Source organism: Mirounga angustirostris, unplaced genomic scaffold (genome assembly GCF_029215605.1).
Source record: "Mirounga angustirostris isolate CCGP_5_RB_7025 unplaced genomic scaffold, mMirAng1.0.hap1 SCAF_5, whole genome shotgun sequence".
Lineage (NCBI taxonomy): Eukaryota > Metazoa > Chordata > Mammalia > Carnivora > Phocidae > Mirounga > Mirounga angustirostris.
This window is the reverse complement of record NW_026991713.1, coordinates 5,557,437-5,573,200: the sequence shown is the minus strand read 5'-3', so window position 1 is coordinate 5,573,200 and position 15,764 is coordinate 5,557,437. Positions and strand designations below refer to the sequence as shown.

Sequence of the window (15,764 nt, the reverse complement as noted above, 5' to 3'; positions counted from 1 at the left end):
TTTTTTTTTACTTTCACGAGTTTTAACCCATGTGCAGATTCACGTCGCCGCCACCACACACAGGATGCAGAACAGCATCATCACCCCACAGCCTTCCCCGTGCTGCCCCTCTGGAGTCAGGCCTGCCCCACCCTGAGTCCGGGAGACCACCGACCTCTTTTTTGATCCTATTGTTTTGCCTTTTCCTGCATGTCATATAAACAGAATCCTAGAGTAGCAGCCTTTGAGACTGGTTCTTTCGAATGTCTCTGAGATTCATCCGTGTTGTCTGCATCGAAAGCTCATCGCCTCCTACTGCAGAGAAATATGCCATCGTGCAGATGGACCAGTCTGCTTATCCAATCACCTGCTTAAGGACACTTGGGCCCATTCCCATCTGGGTCAATTATGACTAGAGCTGCTATGAACATTCTTGTACAGATTTTTTTAGTGAACTTTTCAATCATTTTTTAGATACAAAAGTCACAGAGAATTTGCCCAGCACAATCATGGACCCATGACACTGCGAGTGCGGGTCAAGGGGAGTTCAGGGGGCTCACTTCTGGCAACACCCTTTCAGTAACTGCTCCCTTGTCCCCACACTGTCCCTCCCACTGGTCTGCACTGTACCACCTCCTGGGTGGCTGGAGAGGACAGTAAGGCGGGGAGGAAAGAGCACTCCCCTGGGGCCAGGCCACCCCCGGTGCCACTTGCGGCCACTGGGGGTGACACCTAGTCCCACCTCTAATGTCTGTTTCACGGGGCCAGTGCTTTCATGGTAGAATCCAGGAGATTCTCTCTTCCCAGGAGGGGACATAATGAGTGGTAAGTCCCCAACAATCACCCTCTAAATTCAAGAAGTCACTGTGACAGTGCCGGGAACCCAGTGTCTTCTCTAGAGGTAAGGCAGAAAACAACAGGGCAGTTTGATGGGCCAGTGTGGACAGCACTGTACAGAAACGTCCACGTACAAGAGAGAGGTAGAGTGACGGAACAGACTAGAAGGACACATTAAACCAAATTATGGAGAAAATTGAATGTTTGACAAAGCAGACATTAAAAACAATGGGGAAAGAATAATAAGTGGTGGCGGTAAAACAGATTATCTATCTGGGAAAAGAATGTGAATTTGGATGCCCACCTTATGTCAGGATGAATTAACGTGTTTTGTTTTCAAAGAGTAAGAAAAACAAGCGGAGTAGAAAAGCGTTTTTATATCAAGCCTGGGCAAGAATGATGAATTTATAGATTAAGCAACAGAAGACATTCCAAAAGAAGATTAATGTATTTGATTGTATTAAAATGTAAACTTCAGAACAATGAGGTGTCACGTGAATGAAAGGGAAGCAGCAAGCTGGGAAGAACAGCTGTACGAAGCTACTCTGCTTATGACAGAAAAGGGTTATCTCTTAATAATTAATTAATTATAAAAAATTATTAAACAAAAAGGTGATAAAATTGACTTAAGATACCAGCAGTGGGGGCATTACCCAGTCAGGACAAGAGGAGGATTCACATCAGGGGAGATACAACTAACGCCCAGGCTCACGGAAATGTCCAAGCCCAATACTGCTCCAAGAAGTATAAATTAACACAATAATGAGGCATCATTTTATACCTCTTAAGCTATCAATATTTTAAAACAATGTTACTATTCAATGCCCAGAAGGAATATGAAACTAGAACACTCATACAACGTTGATGGTGATATAAATCACTATTACCTTTTCAGATTTGGCAAGCGTTATAAAAACGCACACAAGTATTCGCACTCTGGCCTTGAACTGAACACAAAGCCTGTCCCTGACCCCTCGGCGATGGCCACGATCCCAGTCCCCTCCCGGGCCCATGCCCACCCTCTATCCCACCTCCGGCTCCCTCTTGCCCCCTGGCTTCTGCCAGGCCCCGGAACACAGCACGCTGGGGCTGCCCATCCCGGGGCTCTCCCCCTGGTGTCTCAGGTCTCTGTTTAAAGCTCACTCTGCAGAGAAGATTCCCGAGGTCCTCCCCGCCCCTCTCACAATGGCCCCCATCACACTGCACACCTCCTTTCAGCCCAGGTGTATCTGTGCATTATCACCTCACCCACCAGCAGGTAGCACTCTCTGAGGGCAGGGATCATGTCTTCCTCTCCAACGAGTCCCTAGCACCTAGCACAGCGCCTGGTACATAGTGAAGCTCCAAAACCATCTGTGGACTGGCTGAGCAAATAAATGAACAAACAAACACGTGCAAATCTAAAGAAACCAAAGACTCAACAGCGAAGTGGTTAGAAACACTCTGGTCTATAGAACTAAAGAGCCCGAACGAGCGGTCATGACCCCGTCCACCAGCCCCGGTGGAATGCTGCTTACTTCCTCTGGATGGAATGTCTTTCTCCAGCCACCCACGTGGGAGACTCTTCTTCATCTCTCAAAGCTTCCACTCAGCTCTGTTTACTCTCCGGAGACTTTTCGAACTTCCCAGCCAGCATGAACACTTAATGGTAAGATTTCTGGCAACACAGTGGATCTCTCCCCAACCTCCTGGTCTAATCACAGAAATATATCAACTATATCAACACCTAATGGAATAAATATATCAAGAAAATGATTTTAAACATACGGTGGAAGTTGAAACCAAGAAAGGGAAATCCACAGGTGCTGGAAGCATGGGCCAGGGAGAATGTGTTATTCCCACAAGAGCCCAGGGAGTTTATCAGACCTGGACGGAACAGGCTGTGCTAAAGGCAGCCCTGGGATCTCCCACAGTCACTAAGAGGATGGGGTTTAATGCCCATGTGGGGCTAGGAGATGCAGGACCGCAAGACTGGGAGAAGTTCGGGCACAGTTGAGAGTGAACCAAAACAGATTCTAGGAATACAGTCAGAATGGAGTCCAGACAGATAAAGACATGGGAAATCCAAGAGAGTCTAAGAGACAAGGGAAGTGGAAGGAGGAGGTTCAACAAATATTTAATAAGACTTCCAGAAGAAAAGGCCAGCAAGAGTGGGGTGGAGACAATACCCAAAGAATAGCAGCAGGAATGTTCTAGAATTCATGAAAAATACTATTCTCACCGTGAGACAGCATGAGTCTGGGGAGGTTAAATAAACAGACATCTCTAACAAGACACATTGTAGGGAAACTGTAAAGTAACAAAACAAAGAGAAAAATCTTGAAGGCAACCAGAAAAAGAAAAAGGAAAAAACAGATCACCCAGAAAGTACTGGCAATTAGACAGCAGACTCTCAACAGCAACAGCAGAGGCCAGAAGACCATGAAGAATGTCTTCAAAGTGCTGAGAAAAAATAACTCTCAGACAAGAATTGTATTCCCTGCACAATCTTCATTAAAGAGTAAGTGGAAAATAGACATTTTTGAAAACAAAGACTGATCCCCTCCCCGCCCACTCACAGCACGTCACTTAAAGGATTACTACAGGATATACTTCAAGAAATTGAATTCTGAACGAGGGGTGAGACTGAAGCAGCAGTGATGAGCCAACAAACTGGTAAACATGGGAAAACCTAAACAAACATGGATTGTAAAAAACAAAACAAAACAAAAAACAACAAACCCAATAATAGAGACTAATTCAGGTACTATCAAAACAAGGCTGGATCGAAACACTAGCCAATAGGAACATGTACATTGAAGCTGCTTGTTTTATTCAGGACAGTAGAAATATTGTGAACTTTCGGCTTTACAAGTTCAGAACACATTAAAATTTTAAGGGTAACCTCCTCTACAAGAATAGAATAAAATATTTAAGTCTCAAGACAGTGGAGGGGAAAACGCATGATAAGGAAAACTCAGACAGAACCAAACACAGTGGAGGAGGGAAAAAGAAAAAGACAGACCCGAGGAAATCAGAAAGATAATAAAGCAGTAGAAGGAAAAAAACCCAAACATCCCCGTCACAAGACTTGGGAACATGCTACACTTGACCACTAAAAAGGCAAAGATGTTCATTTGCGATTTTTTAATTACAGATATGCTATTTTACAAGAAACACACCTAAAACGTGGTAATAGTGACTATAAATGGTTGAGAAAAGATATACCGGACAAACACTAATCCAAAGAAAACTGTTATGGGTATTTTACTAGCAGAGAAGACAGGCCATAAAAGCCAGAGGGATAGAAAGGTAACCACATAATTATAAAGGGAAGAGTTGACCAGGAAGACAGGACAAATCTTTACTTGCAGATATGTGCACCAGAAGACAAACCTAATTTATAATTCAAGATACCAGTACTTGGGTATTTACCTTGCTGTTGTCCCTTGTGCCTGGTTCTACTGGGAATTCTGGGTGAATTCAACAGAGGGCACAACTCAGAAATCCCTGGGTCTCTGGTGAGAACAGGTTGTCATAATGGCACAATCCTGGCTGCCCTTAGTGTCCTATTAGTTCACTCTGCATGCCGATTATAGTCTTCAGAGCTGCCATCGCTCTGGTGGTCCCCACTGCTGTGGGACTATTTGTAATTTATTTCTGCATTCTTAGCACCTCCCCTAATGTCTGCAGAGAAAGGGACTCAATATGCACCCATTAAAATTATAATTTTGTGGGTGCCTGGGTGGCTCAGTCAGTTGAGCACCAGACCCTTGGTTTTGGCTCAGGTCATGATCTCAGGGTCTTGGGATCGAGTCCCGCATTGGGCTCTGTGCTCAATGTGGATCCTGCTTGTGCTCTCTCTCTAATAAAATCGTAAAATAAAATTATAATTTTGAAGATGATGAAGCCAACAGGATGCATGTCTGTGATATGCATTCCTATTTGAAAAGCACAATGTAAAACTGTAGGTGTATTTTAATTACAAATACATAAAAATTACATATGTATGTGGATACAGGTTAATGGAGTATGGAAACGTGAAAGCAATAAATTTGTTACATAAGGTGGATTGTGACTTTTTGCATTTTATTTTTATTATTGCTCTTATTACTTGTATAATTTTGAAAATAAAAAGAAATGACTAAATGACTTTTAGTCATCCAATGAAGTATTTCCTAAAAATTGTCACCGTGTATAGACAGAAGAACAGAGCTGTTTTCTGAGCCATGGAAATATTCACTCCTAAGGCCAAATACTGCCTTTTACTCTAGAAGCCATGGTGGCATGACATGGTGATCCTCTCTGGATGTACAGAGGGTCGAGAAGGAAAGAGGAGCCTGTGCAGAATGGATCTAGCTGGCCTCACTTAATACTATTTTTCCTGGGGTGCCTGGGTGGCTCCATCGGTTAAGCGTCTGACTCTTGATTTCAGTTCAGGTCATGATCTCAGGGTGTTGAGATTAAGCCCCGTGTCAGGCTCTATGCTAGAAGCCTGCTTGAGATTCTCTCTCTGCTCCTCCTCCCTCCCGCTCAGGCGCGCTCTCTCTCTCTCTCATAAATAAATAAATAAATAAATAAATAAATAAATAAATAAATAAATAAAAATACTATTTTTCCCTTCTTCTCTCTTGCCTCTCCTTTCTAGGTAAACCTAGATGTCCACCAATTATCCAGAATTTCACAAGACAATCTTTCCATTAGCCTCTACCCTACTTCCCCTGAGACAAGGTTCTCTGAGTTACCTGGACAGAGCACCAGGTAATTAAAGACAGTATTCCTTATGCAGAGTCTGGTCTATGTGTACCATTTTCAAAGGAAACAGGGATCCTTGGAGAAATGGGTGATTCCAGGTCAGGGGCAAGAAATGTACCAGAAGAGCCAGAAGCATATCAGAAAGCAAGAGAGCTATCAGGGACTATCAGGGTCGCACCAACAGGACCCAGCAGACAACATGAAAGGCTCCCGCTGGCCAAGATGGTACACACTGAAGATCAGTGAGAATAATGATGAACTGAAACACATCAAATATGTGGACGTTCATGAGTTATGATAATTTTTTTTAAAGAAAAATCATTCATTGCTCACTTTGGGAGAATGCTTGGGAACCAATTCATTATTTTGGAAGGTGGTAAGTGAAGGGAAAGAACCAAGAATATCTTGCCTTTCTTAGACTAAGTGTGTCTCATTGTTACCAAGCAGTTGAAGAAGGGAAGCTTTCATTACAGAAGTACTCCTACCAATAAAAGAAGAAATGATAGATGTGGAATATCACCACTTTATAATCCCCAGTGAATACACAGATTTAAGTATGACCCACCATGGCTGCTAACATCATGAAAAGGAAGACAACCAGTCCACACACATGCTTGCCACCACCTAGGAAGTATTCTTGCCAAAACACCTGAACATGTATCTGAATTCTATCCATTTAGGGGCGGGGGATTGGGAATGGGAAACAGGAAGACATGTCAAATGTCACTGTAGATCAGACAGATGTCGGTTGTAAGAAGTTCCACATAATAAATACTTCATAATAGATACATCATAAAGGAACAAATTAACAAATGGAGAGAGACCCTACAGACTGAAAACAGAATTGTGGCAAATCAATCAATTGCAATGTACAGACCTTATTTGGATCCTGACTCAAATCGTAAAAGAAAATCTGACGCATTCGGTTAGATTTGAACCCTGGCTGGATATTTATTAATATTATTGATAATTCTATTAGGTGCAAACCAGTATTTCTACCATGTTTTTAAAAAGTGTTCTTATCTTTTAGAAAGACGTAGTGAGATCTTTTCAGTGAAATATGATATCTGGTATTTGTTTCAAAAACATCTGAGGTTGGGACGCCTGGGTGGCTCAGTCAGTTAAGCCTTCAGCTCAGGTCATGATCTCGGGGTTCTGGGATCAAGCCCTGCATGGGGCTCCCTGCTCTGTGGGGAGTCTGCTTCTCCCTCTCCCTCTGCCCCTCGCCCTGCTTGTGCTCTCTCTCTCAAATAAATAAAAGCTTTAAAAAATATCCGGGGTTAATGGAAAAATGAGCAGGAAGAGAAATGAAATGATGGACCACGAGCTGAACATTGAAGCTGAGCAGTGGGTACGTTAGTGGATTCATTACAGTATTCTCTTTACTTTTGCATGTGTTTGAAATTTTCAAGAAAAAAAAAAAAGTCCAAGACATTAATAAAAAATAAATGAAGCTACTCCTTACTCTCACGGTTGACATTTGGGGAAAAAAAGTGCCAAGGAAACAATGGGACTCTTACCTTTTCATTAACTGGATAAAAATTCTCCTTGGTAATCGGTATACAAAGGTGTCGAAGACAATCTTTAGGTAATTCAAAGACACATATCCACTTTTGGAGGGGTCCCCTGCACTCAGGGCTTTTTCAACCTTTTCATAAGACTTGGGAAGCTGCAGGGAATGAAAATTCGAGTGTTGCATTGATAGAAATCCACTTCACAGAGCTATTCAACCAGTTTATTTCTACCAAAACCTCGTCACATTTTCCCCTCCAAAAACTGATCAAAAAGGTTACGATGGCATGTACTGAACTTCAAATGTTTAATTGATGAGCTCGCTACAGAACGGTATCCCCAGTCACAGCTACTCAACTGACAAGGCAGACAAGTTTCTCAGGGAAAAACAGCACATATAATAGCTCCACCTCAAATTTCAGAGCTAAAAATATTCGGTGGATCTGCCAGTTTGATACATCTTTCTTAATATACTTTCAAGCCGTTCCTACTGTGAGCCCATGCTAGGTTTCTCCTGATTAAGTCAGGTCAATCAAACAAAAAAGCTGGCAACATTTTATTAAAAACAGAAGTAGCTTTTAGAGTAAGGACAATCATTAATATAAAGATTGCATAAACAGAGTACACTTTGTACATTTCTTTAATTATTCTTTTTTTTTAATGGGGAATCACAAAGAATCAGGGTGAATGAACCTCGCTTATGGGACTTCTAAAATTCAGTAAAGTAGGTTAACCACTGATTTTTATATGGCTCATAAAAATACGATGAAGATTGGTTTTATTTCCAAAGGTTTTCCTGCTGTTTGTTATTGAGTAATAACAATATTCTCCGATATTTCCAACCCTCTCCACTTTGTCTGAATTCAGTTTTCCCGCTAACTGCAATGAGAAACAAAATAACCATCAGCCTGGTATATAAGGTGACTTAAAAAAAAAAAACCCAACCTGTTGGAACATAGAAATACATGCACAAGAGTCTCTACCCACCAAGGAGTAAGAAGCAATTCTTTGAAATTTCCATAGGGTACACAGGAACGTTGGAAAACTAATGGGAAAACCTTTAAAAATATTTAGAGAACTGCAGGGCCTAAATTTCTTAGAAAGTTGCACAAAACTAACCCAAAATGTGGTTAAATTTGCCCCTATCTCTTTCAGGGAAGTGGGTTCACAGAGAAAAGCCAAAGCCAGATGTGGAGTACGGTCTCAGTGTATTAACTGGATTAATGAAATCCACTTTTAATATCTTGATGACATTGGTTTCCATTGAGGTTTTTTTCTAGGAGAATGTTTTTGACATAATCAAGAGATTTTAGGAAAAGAGCAGGGAGTGAAACAGACATAGTATCTTGGTGATATGTATAAACCTTTAAGGGATTCTCATTGTGACTGTTTACAATGAAACAAAAGGGGAAAATGCAAGCAATTCAGCAAAGTAAAAAGAAGGACATAAAGATATCTGGAAGTCTCTCCATCCAGTTTTTTTATATAGTGTTGCAAAAACTCCCATAATGATCATATAAACATATAACTTTACAAAAATGCGATCATGGCTATACATTCAGATGTGACAGGTGCTTTTTTCATTTAACATTATATCATGATATTTTTTCCTGTAAGAACTTGTATCTACATCATGCTTTTAAGTGATGTGTGGCATGCCATCATGTTACTGACAGACCAGAGAAAGATACGCTAATTTTCTGTTTGTACATTTAATGTGTATAAATGTTCCCTTGATCCCCTATCTAAATGAGGTCCTTTTCCATATTTGTCACATTTATGAATGTGTTTGTTTAACACCTCTCTCCCTGATGTGAGTTCATGCAATCTCCACGAGAGCATATTGTGTCTGTTTTGTTCACTAATAATTACCTAGAATGAATCAGAATTTGGCATGCTGCAGCCACTCAATAAACATTTGTTTAAAACTAATATATTTTTACCAAAAATGTTCTAAAGAAAGGTTGCAAAATGTAAAAAGCTATGACACATAGAAATTAAAATCATAGCCGAGATGACATTCTATCTGCATCAGACTGTAACAGTATTGGGGCGCCGGGGTGGCTCAGTCGGTTGAACATCCAACTCTTGGTTTCTGTTCAGGTTGTGATCTCAAGGTTGTGGGATCCAGCCTCGCAATAGGCTCCGTGCTCAGTGCGGATTCTGCTTGTCCCTCTCCCTGTGTTCCTCCCCTGGCTTGTGCTCTCTCTCTCAAATAAATACATAAAATCTTAAAAAAAAAAAAAAGTCTAACAATATCAAGCGTTGGTGAGTAGGTTGAGCAACAGGAATTCTTTCTCATATGCTTCAGGTGGGAGTGTAAATTGATATTTTGAAAAGCAATTTGATACCGCCAATTAAAGCTGAGGAGCATGTCTGCTACAACCTGGCAAGTAATTCCACTCATAAGCATAATTCCTAGCTTTGCACAGGTGCACCAAAAGATACATGTGCAACCACTTACAGTGGCATCATTTGGATTAGCACAAAACAGGAAGCAATCTCAATGTCCACCCATAAGATAATGTGTGATTTGTGTATATGTAGACAACGGAAAACTGTAGGAAGAAAGAAACAAAGAAAAGAAAGGTCAGGCAAAAAACAAAGAACCCAGTCTGTAAGGAAACATAATACAAACAAATACAGACACATCACCTACAAAGGTTTCATGCCAGAAAAAGAAACTAAGAATATGAATTCATTATAAGAAAAGCTTGAAGTCAGGATGACAAAACAATGAAAGGGAAGGGATATTTCAAAGCGAGGAAGCTAGAAAACAAAAATAATATCATTACAGGAGTTAATAAATTAGAAACAGCAAGTGTAAGAGGCAAGGCTGAAGTTCAACTGAGTAATGAAGGAATGGCTCGGAAGACTCTCACTGAAGGTGGAGGAGAATGGCAGGACCAGAGCAAGTCAGGAAGCAGGTGCCAGCTCTGGAGGACAGACCAAGATGACCCAACAGGAGGATAACTGGGAATAACCCTGAAGGAAGGGCAGACGCAGGGAACACAGAGGGAAGGAGGGAAGGTGGGGGAAGGTTTTAGTGACACAGAAAAAGTTTTCTGGAAATGAAGGAAGGGCTGGATCTGTCCATCAAAAGAACACCCTGTGGTCCAGGAAACTTTGACAAAATGCTTAATGCAAGTACAGCTCAGTTTCACTTTTTAATTTCAAGGATCCAAAAAAAACCCCAAAACAAAAAACAAAACTTCAGGCATTCAGGTAGAAAAAGAGAATCACCTACAAGGGGCAAAAACAGTTGTTGACCTCAGGCTTTTTCTCCTGAACACCCAGTGCCAGAGGACAATGGGACGATGCTTATAACATTTTGAGGACGAGAAAGCAAGATGGAAGAATTACACACAGCCACGCTGTTCGAGTAGGAAAGTCAGAGGCAGACAGTCTCAAGTGTGAAAAAACAAAGGGAATAAAGCACCCAAGAGCCTTTCTTAAGGAAATTACTTGACAATGAAATCCAGCCAGCCCCAAAATAAATCAAAATAATGAACTCTGAAAGGGATTAACTATGGTAAGCACTGGAGTGTAGTGATGTGCATTAAATCCACGTAAATACGAATCGAAGACAAAACAACTGGGGGAATTATAGGAACACAATGAAATGTAAATATCAATATCGTTGTAAACCCTGACTAAGAACAAAACAGAAACAACAAAACTTGTGAGGTGGGAGGGAGGGGCGAAGAAGTGAGAGCCCACCCTGCGCTGCCTGTAATCGAAAGATCCTTCAAAAACACCATAATTTCTGCAACTCTTAATGGCTTTCTTAATCTCTTTTCTTGTCTCGAAGTCCCTTTTGGGACCTAATATATCTTGTGGTAAAGAAATGTTTGTCCAAAGTACAGATACATCTTCAGCTTCACTTGATGCTGGACTTGGCAAGAACTTGAACTTAAACCCGGCCCCAGTCCTGACTGGTAGTATAACTTTGGGCTGGTCATTAAACCCCTCCATGCCTCAGTTTCCTCAGGTGGAAGATGGGATAATAACAGTGCCTCGCTCACAGAGCTGCTGTGAAGACTGAGGAGGGGAACACCCAACAGGGCCTGGCACACGGGAGGCCCCACAGAAGGGTTAATTACCAGGGCGGCCATGTCTCCTTTACTTCTGGTAAATTCAAAGACGTTTAAATTAACTATGTCTTATTTGTAAAAAGGAGCATGATTCTCTTCTTATAAAATTATTTCTTTCCATGTATCCACCCACCCACCCACCAAGGCAGCCATCCTTCTATATATATGAATAAAGACAGACCTAGAATTATGTTCGCCAAATGTTGCCTTTGATTATTTCTGGGTGGTGGATTTTGAATAATTTATACTCTCTACTTTGTACTTTTCAGAATTGCTTACTTTTTTTGTAATGCTAATGCATTTTGTAATGGTTCTGTTTTTATGAAAACAATAAATTTATTAACAACAATAACAGAAAACAAGTTTTACTAATTTACCAACACAGTATTGCATATACTCACTTCTCCAACACCTTGATGAACACTGGCTTTTGTTAATTTTTTTCCTCATTGACATTTTTCTCCTGAAAATTTTATATTCATTGTTAAAGGTTCTACGTACCTTCAGAATAGTTACGATTTATCTCTTGTTTATGCGGCCCATATTTTGTCAAGTTTCCCATTTGTTACACAAAATTTTGCTGTACAAAAGCTGTTCATTTAAATGTAATCAGATGTACCAATCTTTTTCTTTATGGTTTTTGGGCTTTACATCATGCTTAAAAGGTAGTCTCAATTTCAAGATTAAAAAACTTTCACCCACATTATTTTTAAATTTAAATAGTTGATGCATATAGAATTTACTTTGGTGTGAAGAATGGAAGGTTACAAGCTTTTTCCCCCAAATGGCTGCCTAGTGAATTATCCTAATAATTACACTCCCCAATCCCACCACACTTTACTGACTTTATTGGAATGGCTGATATCATATGCTAAATTCACATATAAAGATCAATCCATTACCTAACAATAATTGGGTAAGACAGTGCCATATAGTCTTAAATATTATACCTTTTGTAAGATTTTTTTAAAGATTTTATCTTTAAGTAATCTCCACACCCAGCGTAGGGCTCAAACTCACAACCCTGAGATCAAGAGTTGCATGCTTTACCTACTGAGCTGGCCAGGCACCCCTATAAATTATTTTTTATGTGGTGCTGTAGATTCTTTATTATAACTTTTCAAAAGAAAAAATATATATATATGTATATCTCCATCCAGATATAGGAAGAGCAGATATCAATGCTGAATCTTCCTATCCAAAAACCAAAAAAGAGCTCTTCATTTATTCAAGTTTTCCTTTATTTTACTCAATAAAGTTGTCTCATGTCCTTATAGAAGTCTTGAATATTTCTTACCAGATTTAGTCTGTGAGTAGCACAGAGGAGATACTTAAGAATCAGCCTCCCACCCCCCTTACTATTACCAACGGACTGTCATCAGGAGTTGGAGGAGGCCTCAGGGTTTGGGGAGGTGGAGGTAAGATCAAAACAAATTTTAGAAATAATGTTCAGACCTAATGGTTTTTCACAGCTGTCAATTTCCTCTGCTCATGCTTTAGAGGACCCTGGTGTTAGGGAGACACTCTTACCTCTTGGCAAAAGGTCCTCTCAATTTCGTCTAAGGAACAGTTTTTCCAGACATCTTCCGATGAAACAGAGCTGTGGAGGCACTCCCCTTTGGAATTTTGGACTGGCTGATTGTTCCATGAGATCTCTGTGAAAACAAAAGAGCTTCCGCTTATTCATGTCGCCAGAGGTACATTTAAATACCCAGTGTTCCCTTTTCATCCTCACCTGTCTGATAAAAAGTAGGACCAGAATGAATTAAAAGCATGATGAGCCAGGTAATAAATAGCATTGAAATAAATGGCTGAACATTTTAGAAAAAAGTGAATCTACTTGCTATCCTGTGTTAGGATAAACCTGAGGTAGAGTAAAAAGTACACCAAGTAAAATAATAAAACCATGAAAGCAACAGAGGAAAATTAAGATGGATATTATATAGTGTACAATCTGTGTGTGTGAAGTCCTTTCCAAGGAACACACTACAGCCCCCAATCATTTAAACAATGGATAGGTCTGACAGTATAAATATTTATTTTTTGTTTGGTTAAAAAAACACACACACACAAATCACAATGAAAGAAAAATGAGTGAGAAAAACTGTAGGTTAATTACCATGATGCATGAGTAGCTCTTACAAATCAATAAGATAAATACTCAACAGAACAATAGACTAAGGTTATAAACAGGTAATTTGCACAAAAAGAACTAAAAAGCCCGAGATGTATGAAAAAGTACTCAAACTCATTGGTAATTGTAAGTCTAATGAAAACAAGTTAACAATTTTTTCCACTTGTCAAAGAGGCATGGATAAAAGGGAATGATAGAGAAATTAGTTCTGGTTTGTGTATAGAAAACCTGGTACCTGAATACTCTTAAATCTTCTAGAATTTTACAAAATGGAATTATAGGACTACTCAACAAACGTATATGGGTAGGGGTATTTCCTGCACTGTTTAAAGATTTTTAAAAATTAAAACAATTTAAATGCCCATTAATAGAGGATGGGTTTTATAAATTATGGCTCATCAAGCCTCTAAAACACTACAGACATTAAAAACAAAGGTGTCTGTCTAAATTAACAGGTGTGGAAAATTTTCCTTGATATATATTGTTTCATGATTGAAAGAAAGGATGACTAGCATAATTTAATTTTCATTCTAATACTTATGTTGTGTATTTGCAGGTCTATCCATCCATCTATCCATCCATGCAGCAGAAAATAAACTGGGGAGGACAATACACCAAAAAGAACACAGTGGTAGGATTCAGGTGGAAGGATTATGGGGATTGTTATTCGTGTTTTTGTGCCTTTTTTGCAGCCAGCATGTATTACTTTTATAATAAAAGAATAAAATAAATCTAAAATATAGCCATTCTCAAAGTCGACTGCAAAGAATCACGAATGGTTTCCCAGATTTATTTCCTAAAATGTCTGCAAATAAGCTTCACTCAAATTAAGCACACTTACAACGACTCAGCTGCAGTTAACAAACTGCCAGTCATCTGGAATTCCATTTCCTACCTCAAAAAAAAAAAAAAAAGAAAGAAAGAAAAAAAAAAAAAGTAAAAGAAAAACAGCTTCCCCCAGTGGACCCCGCTGGCTACATAATGAAATACAAAGGCAGAACTTGGTCTGGAATTCTGTGGCCTTGGTGGGCCAGGCATTTGAAACTGGGATCTCGGAACACACACAGGAGCCTCGAGTGGTGGGGAAGCGAACCCACAGAACCGGGCTCTGACTCAGTTGGGCACACAGAGCCCGGTTTTCTGATCCCGCATCCTGTGAGTGGGCTCCCCTCTGGGCACTGCTGCTCTAGTGGAGGATGATAGGGACACATGGCACAGCGAGGGAAACCCATTCTTGCTCTGTAAACAACAGGCCAAGCTCTGGAGGGTGGGGGGTGGCTGGGGGGCGGGGCCTGCCCTCGGGGAGCTCACAGTCCAGGGACCTGGGCAGTTACGCTGCCACCCCAGGCTGGCTAGAGAACTCAGAACTGCAGAACTTCCAAGGTGTGTCTCGTCACAGTCAGGCCAGGCCTCACCCATCAGCCCAGCTTAATAATTCCTGCCACCTGCTAATTAATTTCCCCCAAAGGGTCTTTGCTGATTGGAAATGGGGTAGAGAGGAGATCCAAAGCTTACATGTGCACTTATATATGTCATAGGTGCAGCAAAAGGAAACCCACCTCCCAATGTCATTTCTTCAGGTGCCAGATAGATAGTGCTTTTGACAAGCAAGATGATGGCTTCTTAAGAATATAAACACAGCGAAACCATAAAGATGCAAAATTAACAAGAAACTCGGTTCTATATATTTAGAAAAGTCGAAAGTTGTGGTCCCTGCAAATATATGACCTAGAGATTCCCTGACACGGGTAACAACAGCATCAAATCCACCAACAGCTCCTGGTAATGAGTCCTTGTAGAACACATTTTCCCCAAAAAGGAACTGACATGAGCAGATTGTATCCTTATCATTCACAGTTCATAGACAAGAGAAAAGCAGGAGTTCATATGAGAAATAGAAACAGATATAAAGAAGTATGTGGAATGATGTGCTTACTTAAGAAAGAGATTTTGGGAAAAATGCAAATAGGGGACATATATATTTTTAAATATTTTATTTATTTATTTACTTATTTATTTACTTATTTATTTTAAAGAGAGAGAGAGAGCAAGCATAAGTGGTGGGGGGCCGGGGGGGTGGGTGGGGAGAGATGAGCAGATTCCACACTGAGCATGGAGCCCAACGCAGGGCTTGGTCTCATGACCCTGAGATCATGACCTGAGCTGAAGTCAAGAGTCAGACACTTAACCAACTGAGCCACCCAGGCACCCCGGGGACATATATTTTAAAATTATTGCTCTCTTGAGAATATCTTCCCCAAACCACCACATAGAAAACAAATATTATTAAAACACTGGTAAAAATGTCATTCTAGAAAAATCGGAAACAGGACAGTACTTATCTGTCCATGTGCTTCAGGGTTGGAGTGCCAAGAGAAGAATTTCTCAGTGGAAGCTCCGAAGTGAGTAAGATTCAGAAACTCTGAAAACAGTACGAAGGTGAGGAGTACTCATTCTGGATCTGATCACTGACT

General features: G+C 40.4%; 1 protein-coding gene across 1 annotated transcript in view; it reads right to left on the bottom strand.

The window, feature by feature from the left end:
• EFCAB6 (EF-hand calcium binding domain 6) overlaps window positions 1-15,764 on the bottom strand; it is a 206,828-nt gene that overhangs the window by 141,517 nt on the left and 49,547 nt on the right. The window contains exons 7-8 of the mRNA XM_045866745.2: window positions 12,687-12,811; window positions 7,071-7,219 (exon numbers count right to left, since the gene is read on the bottom strand). Coding sequence (XP_045722701.2) covers window positions 7,071-7,219; window positions 12,687-12,811 — 274 coding nt within the window. The remainder of the gene's footprint in view (window positions 1-7,070; window positions 7,220-12,686; window positions 12,812-15,764) is intronic.